This window comes from Herpailurus yagouaroundi, unplaced genomic scaffold (genome assembly GCF_014898765.1).
Source record: "Herpailurus yagouaroundi ecotype Mexico unplaced genomic scaffold, PumYag 208, whole genome shotgun sequence".
Lineage (NCBI taxonomy): Eukaryota > Metazoa > Chordata > Mammalia > Carnivora > Felidae > Herpailurus > Herpailurus yagouaroundi.
The window spans coordinates 10,764,865-10,786,814 of NW_024412439.1; the positions used below are offsets into that span (position 1 = coordinate 10,764,865).

The following is a 21,950-nucleotide window of genomic DNA, read 5'->3' on the forward strand; positions in this document are numbered from 1 at the left end:
GAACTACTTTTGTGTGTGTGTGTGTGTGTGAAACCCACACGAAATTTATCAGCAGAATCCTGTTAACTCTACCTTCGCAGCCTATCCAGGATCAGAACCCTTCTCACCGCCTCCGAGCACAGCGCGCCGTTTCCGCCCTTGTCTCGTTTCGTGGGATTCACAACACAGGTGTCACACGTGCGAGTTCACATACAAGTCGGGTCACTCCCTCCTCTGCTCCGACCCCTCCAAAGTCTGCCCCTCCAACCTGGAGTAAAAACAAACGCTTAACAATAGCCTAAGTGCCCTAATGAATTGGCGGCCTCCCTTCTCCCTCTGTGACTCATCTACTCCTCTCTAGCTCATGTCTCCATAAAAAGTCTGGCGAATGGAGAATCCTTGTACACCCTAGACATTCTTCCACCCTTTGCTCCTGCTGTGCCTTCCGTTTGGAGCCCTGTTCCTCCTGGGGCTCCTCATAAGTTGCTCCCTCACCTCCTGGAGACCATTGCTCATATATCACCTTCCCAGTAAGGCCTTTCTTGACACCCTACTCTTGATGGCCTTAATAAAACTTGACCCTGGGGCGCCTGGGTGGCGCAGTCGGTTAAGTGTCCGACTTCAGCCAGGTCACGATCTCGGGGTCCGTGAGTTCGAGCCCCGCGTCAGGCTCTGGGCTGATGGCTCAGAGCCTGGAGCCTGCTTCGGATTCTGTGTCTCCCTCTCTCTCTGCCCCTCCCCCGTTCATGCTCTGTCTCTCTCTGTCCCAAAAATAAATAAACGTTGAAAAAAAAATTTTTTTTGGAAAAAAAATAAAAATTGACCCTATCTCGGGGCGCCTGGGTGGCTCAGTCGATTAAGTGTCCGACTTCGGCTCAGGTCGCGATCTCACGGTCTGTGAGTTCAAGCCGGGAGTAGGGCTCTGTGCCGACAGCTCGGAGCCCGGAGCCTGCTTCGGATTCTGTGTCTCCCTGTCTCTCTGCCCCTCCCCCACTTGCGTGCGCGCTCTCTCTCTCTCTCAAAAATAAATAAACATTAGGCAAATAAAGAGAAAGAAAAGAGAAAGAAAAGACCGTGAGTGTGAATTCACACCGTGTGTGGCAATGAGATTTACAGGTGATGGGATTCAATCCACTTCCGTTTCCTGAAGATGGCCAGGCCAGGGTGGTCTGAATTCTGGTTCCTTGCACTCAGCACACCCATGAACTTGGGAAGCCCACGGCCCGGCTCTGAGCCTCAGTCCGCCATCCAAAGCTCCTCCCCAAGATTCTTGTGGGATCGGAACGGTTAACGTCTGGCACGCCTCTGGCACAATCCCCTGTTACAGATTCGATGCTCGGTAAAATTTCCCTTTCCTGCCTCCTTCCTCCCTTTGCAGTCAGGAAACCCCACTCTGCCGTGTCTTCTTCCCTCCGGGGGGGGGGGGGGTGGGTGGGGCGCCCCAGGGGAAGCTCATGTGCCAGGACTTGGTGAGATTGAGCAAGACCAGAGATGCGCTCCTCTGGACCCAGCTGCGCACTGATGGGGACGGGTTCTGGGAACTTTAGATGAAGGAAGCGAAAGGGGGCGTGGGCAAGGAGAACCGCCACACTGGCCTCTGGACCTTCTGGTCTGGCTCCCCTCTCCCAAATGGTAAAAATGAGGAAGTCAGGGGGGCTTAAGAGGAGGGGACAGGGAGTAGATACACCCCAGAGGAGGAGAGCGGACCTGCCCCGTATCCAGCCCCTTCCTCGCGCAAGCCCTCCGATCCCTTCCCCACTCCAGTCGGGGAACCGGGAGATCCCAGCTTAGAGCCTCCTGGGCTTTGGCACACAGACACCGGCAGGACTCTGGTCGCGTAGGTGACCCCCACTCGGGATCTCCAGGATTTCGTGTTTTCCAACCCTGGGCATTGCTGCGCAAGGAGTTCCAGACGCAGGTAACCAGCCTGGCACTTAGGGGAGACCAAGAAATGGTAAGGGACAGCTTGGGGATTCAGTGGCCGAGGGGAGGTTTTACACTCTATTCCCTTCCCTGGGTTGGGCTTGAAATATGGGGGGGCCGAGCCTCAGGCAGACTCAACCCCGTTCCAGCCCCCACCCCACCGCGGCCCTAACCGCGGTACTAACCCCAGCTTCCCCTTAACCCCAGCCCCGGCTTGGACCTCAGAATCAACTGGAATCTTAACACCAGCCCCTTCCCAAAGTTGACCCCGACTCTGTTTCCAGCTTCAGCACCAGGCGTAGGCTCAGCCACATCCCCGACCCCAGCCGGCAGGACGTGCCCCTCGGTGCCAGCCCGGTGTTGGCCCCGGTCCCGGCCAGTACTGCATTTAGCTCCTACTTTGCCTCCTTCCATCCCCAGCTCAACGCAACCCCGCCCGACCCCCAGTCCCGACCCCCACGTCCAACCTCGCCCACAAACCCAGAACCAGGCCCAAGCCTCTCTCCGACCCTGGGCGCGCCCTCAACCTGAGTTCACCTCTTCCTTGGACTCTGGGCCTGACCTGGGCTCCCACCGAGTCCCAGCCTCCCCGCTTCGCCCCAGCTCCTGCCTCAACCTGGCCCCCTGGCCCTGCTTCCCTTTCAGCCCCGGTAGCCCCAGCGTTGGTCCAAACATGTCTATGCAGTATGAAAATTTCCAGCATTCGGAGACAGAGAAGCAAAGCCAGGGGTCTAGAAACGGTGAGAGGGATGGGGAAATGTTCCCTCCTTCGATACACTCTTCAGGGGTAGAGGGTTTCTGCTGTCATACCTGCACCCCTACCGTGTGTGGGCTGCAGGGGGGCCCCCATCCCGAGGGGGTCCGGTCCCAGCCTCTGGGGACCCCAGTGTGAAGACAGGGACACAGAGGGCCACAGGGGGCCCGGATCCCTCTGCTCTGGAGGAGGCCGTGAGGGTTAGCATCAAGGGAAGAGTATTTGGGTTCAGAAGGAAACCCACCTGTGAGCCTGGCGGGGCTCCAGCTCTCTCTGGGTCCTTCTGCCCCTCCCCCAACTCTGATACCGCCTTGCCCATCACCGTCCCCCTCCATCTGTGGGTCCTTGTGTCCGTGCGTCCCCACGGAGGCGCGAGGGGCCCAGGTGACTGAGGGCTTGGGCTGGTCCCTGAGGGGTCAGAGGCCTGGGCGCACCCCGCCCCACATGTCCTGCCTCGGCCTCCCAGCATTACCCGCGACAGCCCTCATCCCTGACTGGTCCCTGGGCCCTCTCCTCCTCCCTGTCCCGCCCTGACGCCCTCTCCCCTCGCAGGGCCGCCTCCGCCTCTCCACCACCTGCAGGGGCTCTGCTCTAGCCCCCGGCCCTTCCTGCTCTCCCTGGGCATCAGCCTCCTCCTGCTGGTTGGCATCTGTGTGATCGGATCCCAGAGTGAGGGGAGCGGCGTGGGCAGGGAGGAGAGAGCTCACAGGGGTGGGGGTGGGGTGGCGGCGGGTAGGGTGGCCGCTGGCTCTGTCACTTGGTGCGGTTGGCTGAGTAGCCCAGTGGCCTAACCCCTCCAGACCGGGACACCGGATAAGGATAGGGCCCGTCCCTCTGGGTTGGGTCATGTGAGGAGACCGCAGGACAATGCGCGCGGTGAGCCTGCTGGCTGCCGGCTCACAGAGGGCCTGATAAATCCCAGCATGCTTTGTCCCCTCCCCATCAGATTCCAAGTGTCAGAGGGACCTGGTGACCCTGGGAGCCACTTTCAGCAACTTCACCTCAAGCACTGTGGCCGAGCTCCAGGCCCTGAATGCCCAGGGTGAGCCTGGCACACGGAAGGGGCTCCATGGGGGCGGGGGTGGGGGTGGGGGTGGGGGTCCCGAGCACCGAGTCTCCCCCCCCACCCCACGTGTCCTCCAGGCGGCAGTTTGCAAGAAACGACAACGTCTCTGAAAGCCGAGGTGGAAAATCACAAGCGGGAGCTGCAAGCAGGTGAGAAGCCGCGGCCCCCCCGGGGGGAGGGGTGGGGGTGGGGGTGGGGGTGGGGGGAGCGGCCTCGGTGCTGACCCCCCGCCCTGCAGCCCGCAGCCTGAACGACAAGGTGTTCGCCCTGGAGAGCAAGCTGGAGAAGGACCAGCGGCAGCTGCGAGCAGGTGGGGGCCCTGTCCCCGTCACCGGGGCGTGGCGCGCACGCGGGACAGGGCGCAGAGGTCCCTAGGCTGGCCCCCGCGGGGACGCCTGGCTTCCGGGGGCTCGCTGAGCCCCCCCCCCCCAGGCGCTGCCCCCGCTGCCCACCTGTGTGTGTGTCCCAGATCATTCCGATACCCTCGCTCGAGTCCAGCAGCTGGCCGAGGACCTGAGGACCCTGACCTGCCAGGTGGCCGCTCTCAAGAGCAACGGTGAGGGGCGTGGGGGTGCTGCGCCCCATTTCCCGCTCGTCCCCCCACCCCCACCCCTGGGTGGCATCTCAGAACCTCCCCGCCCCTCAGGCTCTCAAAGTACCTGCTGCCCGGTCAACTGGCTGGAGTTCGAGGGCAGCTGCTACTGGTTCTCGCGCTCCGGGAAGACCTGGCCGGAGGCCGAGAAGCACTGCCGGCTGGAGAACGCGCACCTGGTGGTCGTCAACTCCAGGGAGGAGCAGGTGAGCGCCTCAGTGCCGGGGTCCCCTTGAGGGCAGCGGTTCTCAACCTCGGCCGGGCCGTCCGAATCCCCGAGGGGGCTTGGTTGAGCTCTGTCACCCGCTGAGCCACTCCCAGAAGTTTCATTGGCCGGGGGCATCGGGGCAACCGTCCCCAGTGCCCCCCAACGGGCTGAATGGACACGTCAGGTTCAGAACTGCGAGCCCAGGGAGTAGGCTGGGCTGGAGAGAAGTCACCCTTGCCCTTCTGTGGCCCCAGAACTTTGTGCAGGAACATATAGGCTCCTTACACGTCTGGATGGGCCTCAGTGATGCCGACGGAGTCTGGAAATGGGTGGATGGGACGGACTATGCGACCAACTTCAAGTGAGTGTGGCCTGGCTTTCTGTGACCCTCTGCCCCCTTCAGCTCCTGCCCCTCCGGGGTCTGACCCTCAGTCCCTTGTCCCCGAGCCTGGGTTCTGGGCCCTCTGGCCATTGTCCTCTCTCCGCAGGAACTGGAGGCCGGGCCAGCCGGACGACTGGCATGGGCACGGGCTGGGCGGGGGCGAGGACTGTGCCCACTTCCACCCCGACGGCTGGAACGATGATGTCTGCCAGAGACCCTACCGCTGGGTGTGCGAGGCCCGCCTGGGCGTGGCCGGCTAGCGCGGTGGCCGGGCGCTGCCCGCGGGCCACCCGGCCACCAAGCTGCAGGGAGTGGGAGGGGGCCTTCCCCTGAGACCCCTGATAGGACCCCATGGGACAGGACTGAGCCCTGGGAGTTTGGGTCACTGCCACCATTTTGAATGTTACCCTCCTTGGTGTTCAAAAGACCATCTAGACTTCCTTCAGGTGTTTGTTTGTTTGTTTTAATTTCAGCTTTACTGAGGTATAATCGACCCACCAAACTGCAAGGTGTTTGAGGTGTGCATCATTGCGATTTGATGTTCGTATACACTGTGAAAGGGTCCCCCGTGTGGTTAATCACCTCGTGGATCCATCGTGTGTGTGTGTGTGTGTGTGCGCGCGCGCTCGAGAACACGCGAATCCTACTCTCCCGGTAAATGCCAATTATACGATAGTGTTCACGACTAGCGACCGTGAGATCCTCAGACCTTAGTCATCCCGTAGCTACGACTTTGTTTGTTTGTTTTTTTTTTAATTTTTTTTCCAACGTTTATTTATTTTTGGGACAGAGAGAGACAGAGCATGAACGGGGGAGGGGCAGAGAGAGAGGGAGACACAGAATCAGAAACAGGCTCCAGGCTCTGAGCCATCAGCCCAGAGCCCGACGCGGGGCTCGAACTCACGGACTGCGAGATCCTGACCTGGCTGAAGTCGGACGCTTAACCGACTGCACCACCCAGGCGCCCCATCGTAGCTACGACTTTGTACCCTTTAACCAACCTCTCCCTACCAACCACCTCACTCCCCAGCCCCACCAGCCTACTCTCTGTTTCTATGAATTTGATCTTTTCTTTTTGTTTTTTGATTCCACATATAAACGGTACCATGCGGTATTCGCCTTTTCTCTGGTTCATTTCACTTTGGCGGAACGCCCCCAGGGTCTACCCCTATTGTTGCAAACGGTAGGCTTCCCTTCCTTCTCACGGCTGAACACGGTTCCGTTATATTATCTACACCACATCTCTATCCGTTCATCCGTTGACGAACATGCAGGCTGTGTCCATATCTTGGTTATTGTGACGACCGCTGCGGTGAATATGGGGGTGCGGATATCTCTTTCGTACTCTGTTTTCATTTCCTTTGGGTATATGCCCAGAGGTGACACCGACGGATCACGTGGTCATTCTATTTTGAATTTTGGGGGCAACCGTCATCCTATTTTCCACGGTGGCCTGCACCGATCCACATTCCCACCAACAGGGCACGATGGCCCTCTTTCTCCACAGCTTTGCTGACGTAAGTTTTTGTGTTAAACCTTAAAAATCAACCTTATCGAGATATAATCCTCACACGATATAACACACCCACTTAAGGAGTAGAGATGACTTCTGAAACATGTAAATACCTCAGTAACGTCCACGCAATCCAGGTGCGGAGCATGTCCGTCAGCCCAAAGTTTCCTTACGCCCCGAGCCTGCTTCCTTTATCTCCGGGTGCTAATATTTATGATCTGCTTTTTTTCTCTATTGATTGGTTTCGCCGATCCTAGAATTTCACAGTATATTGTTTCGTGAAGCCATATGTATTTCATATTGCCTGATTTTCAGCAAACTTTCTTTTTTAATTGTTAAAACTTGTTTATTTTTGAGAGAGAGAGACAGAGACAGAGACGGAGCACCAGTGGGGGAGGGGGAGAGAGAGAGAGAGAGAGACATAGAATCCGAAACAGGCTCCAGGCTCTGAGCTGTCAGCACAGAGCCTGATGTGTGGCTCGAACCTGGGGACAGTGGGATCGTGACCTGAGCCGAAGTTGGATGCTTAACCGACTGAGCCACCCAGGTGCCCCAATCTTTTTTTTTTTTTCTTTTCAATGTTTATTTATTTCTGAGAGAGAGAGCGGGGAAGGGGCAGAGAGAGAGGGAGACACAGAATCCGAAGCAGGCTCCAGGCTCCGAGCAGTCAGCACAGAGCCCAAAGTGGGGTTTGAACTCACGGACTGTGAGATCATGACCTGAGCTGAAGTCGGACGCTCAACGGACTGAGCCACCCAGGTGCCCCTTCAACAATCTTAAAATAGGAAAATGGAGAAAGTTAGGTGAGGCCTTGGAGAGTCCTATGTTATCGTAAAACGGCATTTCCTTTTTACATACAGTTGAGTTCAATTCTTTTCTCTTGCTTAAAAGCTGCATAAACCTAGGGTGATTAAAAAAAAAAGGCAATTATTTAATTTCTTTGAAGAGCCCAGAGTTGGGGAAATGTTGCTTAGATGCCCAGGTGTATTGGTTAGCTATTGCTGTGTAACATCCATCCCAATGCTCAGTAGCTTAAAACAATAAACATCTATTATAGCTCATGAGTCTAGAGGTCATCTGGATGGTTTCTGGTCTGGCCAGAGTCGCCCACGCATTTGTGGTCAGCTGGTGGGTTGGCTGGGAGCTGGCTGGTCTAGGATAGCCTCACTCCCATGCCTGACATTTGGTTGGCTCTGGGCTGGGACAGCGTGGACGTCTGGATCGTGTTAGGCTGGTCTGGGCTTCTTGGCACAGTGTTTGGGCTGGTTTCAAGAGAGTAAGCGGAAGAGTACAAGAACTCTGGACTCTCAGTTCTGGAAACGAAGCATCTCTTCTGTTTCAGGCTATTGGCCAAAGTAGATCACAAGGCAGCCCACGTTCAAGGAGGTGGAAAATAGGGCTTTTGATTGAAGGAGCTGCAAATCCTATCGTGGAGAGGACAGATACCGTGATGGGCGGAGATTGCTGTTTTTGCGATCGATCTAGCTCACCATCTCAGCCACAAAGAGCCAACATCTCACTAAGGACTCCCACGAAAAGAGAGGGCAGGATCCATTGATTGCTAGATTCCCTCCACCGAGAAATCTGCCTGCACATAGGAGGATTTCTTTATTTTTTAAATATTTTTTTAATGTTTATTTACCCTATTTCATTTTTTTCAGAGGGAGAGAGACAGAGCATGAGCAGGGGAGGGGCAGAGAGAGAGGGAGACACAGAATCCGAAGCAGGCTCCGAGCTGTCGGCACAGAGCCCGCTGCGGGGCTCGAACCCGCGAACTGTGAGGTTGTGACCTGAGCCGAAGTCGGACGCTTAACCCACTGAGCCACCCAGGTGTTCCAGGAGGATTTCAATTAGTATTAATTAAAGTCAAAGAGGGTGGTGTCAAAGGAAAGGTATGGGAAGGGCCAAGTTTAGCTCTGGGGAGGCAGCCCGCTTCCACTCCTCCCTGCCCGCATCACTTGAAAATCATCAGGCTGGAGCCAGAGGGGTCTTGGTAGGAAGTGCTCTGAGGACAGCAGGAAGTGATGGGGTCCAGAGGGCACCGCCCAGGGTGGAAGAGGTTACATAAGGAGCATCGGTACCCAGCTGGTTCTGTGGGCACCAAATACTGCGACCCAGGGCGGCCAAACGCACAGAACATTAAAACAACACCAATAATATTGCAAATATATTGCAAAAAAGAGTCTGAGGCTTAATGGACTGAGCCACCCGGGTGCCTCTTTTCAGTTAATGTCTTTCTCCACCGCTTGGATTTTCTAACTGCATAAAGCGTATTTTTTTTTTTTTAATTAAGAAAGACCAACAAACATATGACATTGAAGAATACTAGTGAGGGGGCACCTGGGGGGCGTCAATCGGTTGAGGGCTCGACTCTTGATCTCGGCTCAGGTCACGATCTCACGGTTCTTGAGATTGAGCCCTGCTTTGGGCTCTGCCCTGACAGCATGGAGCCTGCTTGGGATTCTCTCTCTCTTTCTCTCCCTCTGCCCCTCCCCTGCTCACATGTGCATGCTCTCTCTCTCTCTCTCTCAAAAAGAAATAAACTTAAAAAAAAAAAAGGAAAAATACTAATTAGAAAATTTCACCAGCTCTCACAAGCCCTCCAAATTTGGAATGAGCGAGTCAAGGTCATGCTGTAACTGTCACCCCCCCCACCCTGCCCCCCGCAGCAAAGACAAAATCAAGTACAGCCTGATTGGGATGCGGCAGTGTTTCCAGAGTCACAAAGAGGAGGCTGTCCCAGCTCTGAAAAGTCAGAATCCTTGGAGGGGGCTTGGTTAGATGAGGGTGTACAATTGGTTGTAGGTTCTGAATATTAAGACTATCCATGTCCAGGGGCACCTGGCTGGCTCAGAAGAACGTGCCACTCTTGGTCTTGGGGTTGTGAGTTCGAGTCCCACGTTGGGTGTAGAGATTACTTAAAAATAAAATCTTAATTTTTAAAAATTTTATTTTAGGAAGAGAGCAGGGGACGGGGGCAGAGGGAGAGAGAGAGAGACTCCCAAGCAGGCTCTATGGTCAGCACAGAGCCCAACCTGGGGCTCAGTCCCACGACCCTGGGATCACGATCCGAGCCCCAAATCAAGAGTTGGATGCTGAACCGACTGAGCCACCCAGGTGCCCCCAAAATAAAACCCGACTCTTGATTTCAGCTCAGGTCATGATCTCATGCTTCGTGGGTTCGAGCTCTGCATTGGGCTCTATGCTGAGAGTGCAGAGCCTGCTTGGGATTCTCTTTATCTCTCTCTGTCTGTTTCTCCCAAAACCGCAAACACACTTAAATGATTTTTTAAAAAGTCAATGTCCAGAAAGCAGGCAGGGACTAGGAGGAAGTACAAATACCCAATGGCATTGGAAATTTCCCATGCTGGCTCTCTAACTTTGCAAGCAAACCCTCTGTATTCAGAGTTACACAAGACCGTCTTCTGAAGAAGGACTTTGGTTCGAAAGAGAGAAAACTGCCCTCTGGTGATTATGTAAGCGTCTCTGAGTTGCTTCCGGAAACAAGGAGGCTTAGGTAAGGAGGTGATGCGCGACACCTGTTTCTTTGGACCAGTTTGAACCCCTATCAGAATCCTGTATTGGAAGGACTCTTTGGTTATAAACTACAGAAAAATCTCCGGGTTTAGGTAATGCAAAAAGACCATTTGTTCTACGAGGGAGTCTCACACAACCTGTTAAGGGCCGAATTGGGTGCTCCCAAAAAGAGATGTTGAAGTCCTAACACCGGGACCCGTGCCTGTGACCTTCTTTGGAAATAGAATGGCTGCGGATGTAAGCAATTTAGATGAGGCCACAGTAGGGTACGGTGAGTCTTTAACCCAATATGCCCGCTGTCCACATCAGGAGAGGAGAGGCCCAGACACCCAGGGGAGAAAGCCACGTGGCCACCCAGGTGGCAGGTCAAGGATTGCCCACCAACCACTGGCAGCTGGAGATTGGGGAGGAAGGCTCCTCGCCTCCAGGCTTCAGAGGGAGCGCGCTGACACCTGGATTTCAGGCTTCGGCCTCCACAACCTTGAGACCATCCTCTTCTGTCGTTTGGGGGGGTTCTTGGGTAAGCCAACAGGCCAGCCCAGGGCTGGGGAGGGGCTGAAGCCCTGGGACGGACTGGAAAGGGGAGCTGGAGCCCCGAGGGTCTCTTTCCCCTCCCTGCCATCCACTTCACCCCTCTTTCTCACTGCAGACCATCATTCTCTGGGGTCCCCGGCGGCTCTTTCCCCCGCCCCGCTCGGGGTAGCAGGTCTGGGGCAGCGGCCAGTCCAGGGTTAGCCCCGCCTCCCTCCTCCACGAGGCGCTGGATTAGGATTGGCTGCAGCCCATTAGGGCACGCCTACTCTCTTTTGCCCCCGATTGGCTTTAGGGGTGGACATGTGACTCCGTCCTGGCCAATGAAACGTGAGGATCCGGAAACCGGCTGGGGCTTCTGCGAAAGAGTTTAGCTCCGCTGGTTTCCCGGCTGCTCGGGGTACTTCCTAGGGGGAGGACAAGATGTTTGCGGTAGTGACGGGTGGCTCACGACTGTGGAGGGAAAGCCAAGGGGCAGGCGTGTACTTAGCTGCTGTAGCAGGGCGAGCCAGCTACCTGAGCCCTCGGGGGAAGGCAGAGAGCTGGGTGTTTGGTGCTTCCAGTACGAGCTTCATGCCATGCGCGGAGCGAGGTGCCCTGCACAGCCGGCGTCTCATGTGGCGTGAAATACACGTTGCACCCAGAGTTGCCTCACCTGGAGCTTTGAGGAAAAGAAGGACAAGAGTCCGAACAGAATCTGGAGAGCAATGCACGCATCGCTGGCTACAAAGGAAGACAAGTGCCTCTAAGCAGTGCCCTGAGCATGACTAGGATTTGAAATGCCAGCGTGAGTCATAACCGGTCAGGTTTTATAAATGGAAAAGCGATCCGGCTGCGTTTCATTCACAGGGTGCGTGATTGCTTCGCAGGGGTGGATGGACACCGTCTGTTGTCATTCGACGGAATGGTTTCAGAACGAGAGCGGAAAATCATTACATAAACGAGGCTGAGCCGTGCCCCGCCCTCCTAACTCCGTCCGTTTCCTACAGGTTGATTTGCACCGTCCGAGAATAGGGGACAAAATGCCAATCCACCCAGGCGTAGCCAATACTGCCTAAAATTAACTACTTCAGAAGTCAATGCGTGAACCCTCTGGTTTCATACCCTGACCACGCCCCTAGGAATGGAGTCCTTCTGCCCCAGAAAGTCATAGAAACAGAATGTGTACGAGCCGACTGCCCTTGACGTCTGTAAGAAATCCTACACACATGGCAGTTGCAAAAAAAATTTTAAAAATAAAAAAGATCGTTCCCTCTGTCCGCAAAACGTTTGTCCTAGCTGTGCTCTGCTGAAGCCCTTTGGGATTCTGTCCATCCAGCAGTGGGACAGGGTGGGATGGGAAGTTACCTTGTTTCCATTACATCCGCCCCCTGGGGGGCGGATAATCCTGAGATCTTTACCAGTTCCCTGACCACCAGTCACAGCCAGTCCCGAGATGCAGGCAGGTCTATTATCAACTGTGGGCACTGGGGTTAACCCCTTCCAGCCTCTGCTGTCTTCATCCAACCACTGCTCTTCAGGTTTTTCTGAATTCTCAGGATGTCTCCTCTCTTAAACCGCGAGATCTTCTCTTCTTAAAGTCAAAGAAGGATTGGGTCACCTGCCTTCTGGCTCTTTCTGCTTGAGAATTACCCCCATTACCTTACCTGGCCCTGGAAACTGCTCGAATCAACATTGTCCTGTCCAAATTGTGCATGCTGTGAATCACAGCGAAGTAGACAACGAATCAAACTCCTGATCTTCTGTTTGGAACCCGAGGGCACTCAACCCCTCTAGTCTACTCCTTTCAGGGGAAGCCATCCACCACGGCCATAGGCCATGGCTGCACCAACATGCTGAGACACTGTTGCCCCATGGAACCCCACCAGCCCCAGCACGGTTGCAGCGGACCAGCTCAGGTCCCAACCTCACTACTGTGCCCAAAACCGTGGCAGCAGCTGTGGACCCTCTCTGCTGGAAATCGTTCTAATAATTTTGATAGTTTTTTTTTTTTTCTTGTTCATATTTCTTAAAATATTTTCTTGTTGTTGTTTATTTGTTTTTGAGTGGCAGAAAAAGACGGAGCACGCGCGGGGGAGGGGCAGAGAGAGAGGGAGACACGGAACCCGAAGCAGGCTCCGGGCTCCGAGCTGTCCGCACAGAGCCTGACGCGGGGCTCGCACTCGCGAACCGAACCGTGAGATCATGACCTGAGCCGAAGTCGGACACTTAACCGGTCGGGCCACCCAGGCGCCCCTTCTCATTCATATTTTAAAATTATCTTCTCTTTATTTAAACATATTAGGTTTAGTTATTTTGTATTTTCCCAATAATTCTAACATGTAAATACACAGGTCAAATTCTGATGTTTGCTATTTCTGCTGACTCTTACTTCTTTTTTTTTTTTAATTTTTTTTTCAACGTTTTTTTATTTATTTTTGGGACAGAGAGAGACAGAGCATGAACGGGGGAGGGGCAGAGAGAGAGAGGGAGACACAGCATCGGAAACAGGCTCCAGGCTCTGAGCCATCAGCCCAGAGCCCGACGCGGGGCTCGAACTCACGGACCGCGAGATCGTGACCTGGCTGAAGCCGGACGCTTAACCGACTGCGCCACCCAGGCGCCCCTGCTGACTCTTACTTCTGATGCCTCATTATCTTTGTGTTTTATGATTTCTGTGCCTGTGTCACCATGCTGAAGCTGAGGATAAGAGAACTCACAAGGTTTTCAGGATGGATTGAAATGATAAAGGGACTTGCGCTCCTGCCTAAGGAATCTGGCCCTTGTCCTGAGGGCAGTGGAGAGCCTTTGAAGGCAGATAAGATTTGAATTTTGAAACAAATCACTCTGCGGGCTGTGAGGAGACTGGATTGCCCGGGCCAGCTGGAGGCAGGGAGACCAGTTAGAATGTGGGTGTGGTCATCTGCGCTGGGGGAAGGGACCTATGCATTTATTTATTGTTGCTGTATTGATGTCCATTTCCTGCCGGACATTATGTGAGGTCCTTTACCCAGAGTCTAGGTGTTTCTTCCCGTTGTGTGTATGTGCGGTGGAGGACGGCGGAGCTTGTGGTAAAAATCAGAGGGGACAAATCACATCAATAGTAACCAAGGAACCCCCCAGCAGAGGCTGGCCCTCTAGAATAATCTTGGGTTTTTCAGACTTCCCGAGTTGGCATTCATAAATGGCTCCCACGATACGCTTGGCTTCCTACACAGCGACAATTCTAACGTTTCCTTTCTTCCTACCTGACCTCGAATGGAGTGTAGGGATCCACCCTGTTCCAGCGTCCGACTTCAGCTCAGGTTACCAACTGTGAGATCGTAACCTTCCAGCCCAGCCCCAGAGGTAGTTAATCAAGGTGGTCCCATCCGCCTTGTCAGCGACTGGTTTAATCATGGGATACCAATCTGGCCACTTCTGGGGCCGTAGGAAAAGATGTCCTTACTGCTAAGCGGGACACATCGGGAGAGATGTTACGCCTGGATACCATGCTGTAACGGTAAAAGGAAAAGGCTAAAACACGGAGGGCAACAGAATGAGAACACAGGGAGAACATGATGCCCTGGTGATGTCGTGCCGCTGATGCGCTAGCCCTGGGTATTCCTACCTCCAGTTTCATCGATACGCGAGATAATATACTTTCTTATTGTCTAAGCCAAGTTTTTGCTACTCGCAGCCAACGAGCACGCGTCTTATGCTTTCCCGAAGGGTCTGTGATCCTAAGCAACACAATCTTCCCTTCCTTCTGGGGCTCATATTACCAAGAACTGCCATCCGCTGGGATCTCCGGGTATGGCCACTTCTCATCACCATCCCCAATACCCGGGGACATCACGGGGAAGTTGGACCCATAGCTGGAGACAAAGACAAACGTGAAAGGGAGAGAGCCCCGACTGGGGCAGGGGTGTGGGATAACGGGTGGAGTGTATGGTGTAGGGCAGGGCGGCAGGGCCGAAGGCTGCTTGAGCCCCAGAGGTCGGTTGGTTGGCAACTTCGGGAGCTCCCCAGGTGAGATCTGAAACCGGCTCCTGGACACGGAGGACAGGGAGAGACCAAAGAAAGAGGTGGCCACCCCAGGTTGTTAGATGACAGTTTTTTTTATGAGAATTTTTTTTTAATGTTTATTTTTTTTATTTTTGAGACAGAGAGAGACAGAGCATGAACAGGGGAGGGGCAGAGAGACAGGGAGACACAGAATCGGAAGCAGGCTCCAGGCTCCGAGCTGTCAGCACAGAGCCCGACGCGGGGCTCGAACTCACAGACCTCGAGATCGTGACCTGAGCCGAAGTCGGCCGCTTAACCGACTGAGCCACCCAGGCGCCCCGATGAGAGTTTTAATAAGCAGGGAAAACTCCTATGCAAGGCTGGTCTTGGGCGGCAGCAAGATGAGGAGGTCTCAGCACTTGCCCGCCAGACTCTTAAACGTTTACACAGAAGCCTTAACAGGGTTCACTCATGTGTCCAGGCCAGATGGTCTCAACGACACATTGCTCTCTCAAGGCCGCATCCTTGAAAATGGCAGAACGTGTGCTCCAAGGACAGGAGAGTGGGTAAGGAGGCTCTGATTGCTGGGGTCAAGCTCCAGGGTCCCTTGCCCGTCGGGTCCTCTTGATGACCTTCTCCAGCAAGGTCAGTGCCAAAATGGATAATCACATTCGGGAGGACTTAGGAAGACAGCCTCCTCAATAAAGCCAAGCCAGAAACTCCATGGGTTAGTCCGAACGGGCAGAACACAAAAACTAAGCACGGACTCTCTGGTCCGAGTTTCCCCTTTTCCTTGGGGCCCCTCTCACTCTGCCTCCATCCTGAGGGCCCAAGTGCACATGGTTCCTCTCATGGCTGTGGCCTGAGGCCGCACACAACACTCTCCTTGGGTTCACTAGCCCCGGTGAAGTGGGATAGAATTTTCTTAAAGACCTAAGCAAACACTCGGGGATCCACAGCTTTACCCCATGTGTTTGTTTAGACAAACAAACCCTTAAATAGAGCTTCCTTCCTGCTAGGAATTGTTCCAAATGCTTTACAAATCCCCACGACAACCTGAGAAGTTGTGCCGATAATAACAAGGTATTACCATCATCATCATGTTTTCTGCTCTGAACTAGGTGCTATTTTACCGTGGTCGTGTTTTACGGACGAGGGAGCCGCTGCACAGATAGGTTACATAATTTGTCCAAGGGGCGCCTGGATGGCTCAGTCCTTGAAGCGTCCGACTTCAGCTCAGGTTACGATCTCACAGTTGGTGGGTTCGCGCCCCGCCTCGGGCTCTGTGCTGACAGCTCAGGGCCTGGAACCTGCTTCGGATTCTGTGTCTCCCTCTCTCTCTGTCCCTCCCCCCACCTCAAGAATAAATAAGCATGAAAAACAATTAAAAATAATTTGTTCTAGGTGATTCAGCTGGTAAGTGGCAAAGCCAGAATTTAAACCTAGGCAGTCTGGTTACAGGGTCCCTGTTCCTCCCACCAGACCGTATTACCTCTCAATATCGAGTATATTAAAATACACTTACATTGCACACAAAACATAATATGTTTGCTGTTAAGGTGTTTGAAAGGGTTTTCTTTTTTAGAATTGCCTACAAGGAACGGATTGAATGCACGAACATTCAGGAAATTCTAGGAAGTGAGAAAAACTAATCTACAAATTGTGTGCCGATGTAATGAAACTTTAGCAATATGAAATTTAACCAAGACGTTGATTGGCTACCATTGTATTTTGCACACATTTCCTTAGACGTTTATTAATTTAGATTTTTGCAGTTTTTGGCTTTTAGAATATACTTTTTTTCCGGGTCCGTAACATATCTGTAAGCACTCGGAAAGCTTCTGGTCCTGAGCCCTGTGTACTCAGGGGATGAATCAGCTCTCCTCAAGGACAACAGGGAAATAAACCCACAAGCCACGGAAGAACAACCCGGCTTTATGTACCATGGAGCTCAGGTTCCAGTCTTACTCCACACTGCTGCTCACTGTTCCCGGCAATCACTGGCCACTGTCCCAAGACATCTGAGCCCTGGGCACCAACTTGTCACCTCCCGGATCTCTGGGTCCAGGACGGGTAAGCTCAGAACCCGTAAGTCACATGCCTCCGCTAGGCAGCTGGTCGACCGGATGCCCAAGGCCTCGCCTCCACCTCTGTAGGCCCAGCCCGATGTGACTTCCTTTCAGGCCAGCCCCTGCCACCACCCTGTTCAAATAAACAGTAGACACTAGACTCACAAATGTGCTTTGGATCGGTCCCACTGCGAGAAGTTCCTGGTTGTAAACCAAGAAAGAGAGACACGCCCGGACTTGAGACCGGGGGAAGAAAGTTGGGTAAAGGCCGCCTGCCTGAATGGAAGAGAGAGAAGGAAGGGACCCTTTGGGGGAAGCACTGCTCAGGACTGAAAATGCTTTGCAAGTAGGGAGAGGCTGGAGAAGGCTTTTCAGAGGAAATGACCCTGAAGTGTGGGCCGGGACAAAGGAGATTTGGGCAGACAAGAGGGGCTCCGTGGGAGGCCGGGACCCCGAAGGGAAAGACCCACCCTGCACACAAGCCAGAGGTCCTGTGGCCTCAGTGGCAGCCAGGCAGGGCCTCTCCAGGGTCACAGAGACTTCGGGACTTGCCCACCCACTGCTCCTGGTGTCTGTGCAGGGAGCTCTTCCTGGGGCGGAAGAAAACAGGCCCCCCTCCCGCTTACTTGACCCCCAAAGCTCTGCCTTACACACGTTTGGCCCTAGGATGTCCAAGTGACATCCCGGCAGGGGCAGGAAAACCTGTTCTCTCACTCCCTGTCTCCTCCCACCTTGGCTTTGGTCCTGGAAGACGGTGCTCCGCAGGGACGCAGAATCCCGCCGAGCAGGGTCCCGGTAGCCCTCGGCAGATGTGAAGGGTTGTCAGCTTCGGGAGTCCCCTAAGGGGCGAGTCCTTTAAGTCCAACGCAAGGTCGCAGGCTGGGGCTGGGAAGGCAGACAGCAGCCCAGAGGATGCAGAGGTGGCTAAGAGGTTGGGTTACTGCAGAGGGGAGATGACAGCCCTCACCTCTGGCCCTTTCTGGCGTGACTCCCCCTCTGGAATCAAGACAGGAGGCCTGCAGGGAGCTGGAGACCACACTGGACCGAGAGAAGACGAACGGGTGGCTGCCTGTGGCCGGAGGGACGGGAGGAAACGGAACGAAGGGTCACCCACACTTGGGCTACGCTTTGCTGAGACATGATTGACGCGTGCCTCGTTATTTTTCCTAATTGTTTTTTAATGTTTTTATTTTTATTTAATTTATTAAAAAAAATTTTTTTTTACGTTTATTTATTTTTGAGACAGAGAGAGAGCATGAACAGGGGAGGGTCAGAGAGAGAGGGAGACACAGAATCTGAAACAGGCTCCAGGCTCTGAGCCATCAGCACAGAGCCCGATGCGGGGCTTGAACTCACGGACCGCGAGATCATGACCTGAGCTGAAGTCGGTCGCCCAACCGACTGAGCCACCCAGGCACCCCTAATGTTTTTATTTTTGACACAGAGAGAGAGACAGAGTGCAAGCGGGGGAGGGGCAGAGAGAGAGGGAGACACAGAATCGGAAGCGGGCTCCAGGCTCCGAGCTGTCCGCGCAGAGCCGGATGCGGGGCTCGAACTCATGAGCTGTGAGATCATGACCTGAGCCGAAGTCTGACGCTCAACCGACTGAGCCACCCAGGCACCCCGCCTCATTATTTTTGATGGAGACAAGAATCCACCTACCTAGGGACGCTGAGGGCACAGGTGCTCTTTCCCGGTGTCCCTTCCAGCTAGAACGAGAGTACGTGACTGGGGTTCAGGTGGTCAGGAGCACAGACCCTGGGCTTGGGTTTAGGCCCTGTGGTGGCAGAGAGCCAGAAGCAACGTCTAGTGGCCCGCGGTGACAGCAGTGGCCCTTGTAAGTCATCTAGGCCCTCGGCAGACCATTTTCTGCCAAAGTTCTGTAGCCTTCTGGGTAATTCCGAGACTACCTGGTGCCCTGTAATCTGCCATTTCTCTCCTTCAGTAAGTCAGAGTTAGCGCCCATGGCCTGTAATTAAGAGCTTTGACACAGACGTGAGCCAAAGTCCCAGAACCAGAAAATGCCAAGTAACACACATTTGGACATTTAGACACACAGACCAGGCTCAAAGCCTTCAGCGGAGCGCTCCGGCTCTCCCGATCCCTTGTCATTGGAAACTGGGCTTCCAGAAAGACCCAGGAGCCAGAGGCTGCCGGCCTTCCCCTTGGGAAGGGGTCTGGGGAGGCAGGGGTGGTGGCAGAGGGACAGGATGGGGCTGGGCTGCAAGAGGTACGGGTTGGTAGGGGGAGTCAGTGAGGAGTAAGGGAGGGTAGGATCGGGCCCGGCCCAGGCTCCAGCCTCAGCTCTGTCTTGCGGGTTCTGACTGTGACCCCGTCACCAGGCTCCTTCAGCCACAGACTCAGCAAATCCCTTACCCAGGCCCAGCCCCCCACAGGCAGTTCAGGGGACCCGGCCTCGTCCTCCATTCACATGTGGTCACCCAAGGGGACTCGTTCCCTGCACACAACGAGCCCCACCGTCCTGGGTGGGTGCCTTTGCCCCCTGCTTTGTTACCTACCCACCCCCTTCTTTTCAGAGCATCTCAGCCCATGTGCTGGCCTGGCCCTGACCCACAAATCCGGACCTTTGCGTCCCCATCCCCTTCCTGGGCCATGTTTCCTTCCACTATTCCAGGCCTTGGCTCTGGGCTTTGAGGTCTGTGCTGACTTCCCAAAGCCTGGTCTCTGGGTGCGCTGAAGGAGAAGATTTTGGGGGTGATGGGGTAAGAGGCAGCTCTGAAATTTATTTTTAATGTTTATTTATTTTTGAGAAAGAGAGGGAGAGAGAGAGCGCGAGCAGGGGAGGGGCAGAGAGAGACAGGGAGACACAGAATCCGAAGCAGCTCCAGGCTCTGAGCTGTCAGCACAGACCCCGACGCGGGGTTCGAACTCACGAGCCCCGAACTCACCCAGGCGCCCCAAGAGGCAGCTTTGTTAGGCACGCGGAAGCCCAAGGTCAGCTGGGCCAAACTCCAGAAAGCGTCAGACTTTGCCTACCTCGAGTACAGCCCTGTGTCCCTGCCTGCCCCCTTCCCTCCCACCGGCCTTCCACAGAAGGATCCCGCCCGGCAGGCAGGCCCAGGGGATGGCTGGGCCCAGCTCAGGGCTTCCCTGGGGTTTCAGAACGCTGGGGCCCCGAGAACCTCCTGCAGGTGCTGCCTTGGGAAAGTCCCAGAGCCGTTTTATAGTGTTTATAGCCAGACACACTCCTGGATCCCAAATTACGAGCAGACTTTGACCCTCTCTTTTGATCTCCTGGGCTCAGCGCCTGTGTCTGGGGCTTTCTCCCTGTGGGCAGGCAGCGGCACCCAGGCCCATCACAGCCACCGCTTGGGATGCCGCCCCACCCCCATCCAGTCTGCTCAGCCCATGTTTTCTCTGGATTAGTTGTCACCTTGCACCTTGGTGTCAAAGACCCGGAGATCAATAGTGCCTGCCGGGGCCTGCCTCCCAGGCAACGTGGGGGTGAGGGGCAGAGGACAAACAATGGTGGGTGATGTTCCTGCGGGCCCAGAAGATTCCATGGGGGTTAAGTAGGCAGGGGAAGCAACCATTGCTGATTAGCGGTGGGTGGGGTCGGGGCCGACTGCCCCCAGGGGCTTGGCTGCACCCTCAGTGGAGACTTGGTGGAGAAAAACTTAAAATGCTTTGTTTTGTCACTTAAAGCATTATTTTCCCGTGAAAATATGCGTCGAAGGTTATGAAGCAGAGGGGGCTGGCTCAGTGGGTGCATCATGAGTCTCTTGATCTCGGGGTCGTGAATTCGAGCCGCATGTTGGGTGTAGAGATGACTTAGAGAAAACTTGGGGGCACCTGGGTGGCTCAGTCTTTTCGGCGTCCGACTTCGGCTCAGGTCACGATCTCGCGGTTCGTGAGTTCGAGCCCCGCGTCGGGCTTTGTGCTGACAGCTCGCAGCCTGGAGCCTGCTTTGATTTCGGCGTCTCCCTCTCTCTCTCTCCGCCCCTCCCCTGCTCACCCTCTGTTTCTCTCCGTCTCTCAGAAAATAAAATAAAATGTTAAAAAAAATCAAAAATAAGATAAAACTTAAAAGATTAGAATGAGGTAGGCTGCAGACCTTCACGTGAATTTTCAGCGCAAAACAAGATATTTCAGAGAAATTTCCCACCTCAAAAAAAGGTGTTTCGCCCCGGACTCTCCTGCCCCCCTGCCCCGACTGCGGTGTTCTGTCATCCTCTGTGTTCAGCTTCTGATGTTCGCGAATGCTACTACGTCAGTGGAAATTTTCGAGAGGCATCGGTCCCTGGGAAAACATCTCAACCCTTCAGTCTGCTCTTCAAGACCTGGGATGACAGGAGCCTCTTCTACCCTGGTGGCTTTGTCCTGCGCTGTTCTGTATGCTCTCTCGTCTCCGCACAGTCGCTTGTCACGGCTCCCCAAACAATAAATAATATGCCAAGCTGGTGCCTGCATTTGTGATTTTCCACAAGCCGCTGCCTTTGCCTGGAGTGTCCCCGCCCACGGCAACCATCTGGCAAACTCCTACTCATCCTTCAAGACCCAGCTTCAAGGGCTCCTCTTCTGTGAAGCCTTCCCAGCAGACCTGAGCGAATGAATGAGTCAGCTCCTCCCATGCACCGCTCGGTGGGGTCTGTGTCCCTCTCCCTGTGTCGAGCTCTCTGTATCTCACCTTTGCCCTAATTTGACCGTGGGCGCTCGGAAGGGAGAGACGGCAACATTCGACCGAGCAGGGGCCCTGTGGGGTCCAGCCGGGGTCCCCCAGAGCAACAGAGACCAACATTCTCGAGGTCCTGTCCTCATAGATGTAGACACACAGCGGCTCATTTAATCCCCTCCCAACGCTACCACGTAGCCACTATCATTACCCCCATTTTAGAGATGGGGAAACTGAGGCACAGGGAAGCTGCGTAACTTGCTCACCATCATACGGTTAATAAGCGGCTGAGCTGAGAAAGTCCAGCTTGGAGTCCGTTCTCCCAACCTCCGACGCTGTGTTGGCTCCATAAGCAGAAGCTGTAAAGTGATGGTCATTTTGGCTAAAAACATAGGGAGCGTGAGAGAGAAAATGACCGTGTCCTTTCACCACCAATCAGCCCAGTCCCAGGCCCTGGGATGCCCTCTAGGTTCACAGGTGGCCCGAAAAGGTGCTTAGGGTCACTTTGTACAACCGCCAGACCCAGGGGCGCCGGCCTCCTCTTTGAGCGCTGCGTGTTTACTCCACCACGGAGAGCGGACAGTGCGAGCTTTGTTTCAGAGGGGGTACAGCTTGCAGCAGAGTCCTCAGCAGCAGGCTTGGGAAGTGGGGGTCTGCCGGCTCCGCCTTTCAGGTGCCTCTCACAACAGCAGCCCTGGCTGGAGGGAAACCGGTGAGACCACTTTCCTAGGGTGCCCGGGGAAAGACCACTTTCCTGGGGTGCACGGGGCAGGACCACTTTCCTAGGGTGCACGGGG

The 21,950-nt window shown here is 54.7% G+C and overlaps 1 protein-coding gene across 4 annotated transcripts; it reads left to right on the forward strand.

The window, feature by feature from the left end:
* Positions 1 to 1,651: 1,651 nt before the first annotated feature.
* On the forward strand, positions 1,652 to 5,412 carry CLEC10A (C-type lectin domain containing 10A). 4 transcript variants are annotated; one of them, XM_040453435.1, is made up of 11 exons: positions 1,652 to 1,897; positions 2,187 to 2,281; positions 2,548 to 2,642; positions 3,209 to 3,325; positions 3,603 to 3,698; positions 3,800 to 3,871; positions 3,961 to 4,032; positions 4,192 to 4,278; positions 4,369 to 4,520; positions 4,777 to 4,883; positions 5,011 to 5,412. In XM_040453435.1, the coding sequence occupies exons 3-11, from the start codon at positions 2,576 to 2,578 to the stop codon at positions 5,162 to 5,164; spliced, it is 924 nt and encodes a 307-aa protein (XP_040309369.1). In that variant the 5' UTR covers positions 1,652 to 1,897; positions 2,187 to 2,281; positions 2,548 to 2,575; the 3' UTR covers positions 5,165 to 5,412. The 4 variants fall into 4 exon arrangements, with proteins under 4 accessions (XP_040309369.1, XP_040309368.1, XP_040309370.1 ...); XM_040453434.1 differs by having other exon boundaries at positions 2,193 to 2,281; XM_040453433.1 differs by lacking the exon at positions 2,187 to 2,281 and having other exon boundaries at positions 1,653 to 1,897.
* The last annotated feature ends 16,538 nt before the right edge of the window (positions 5,413 to 21,950 follow it).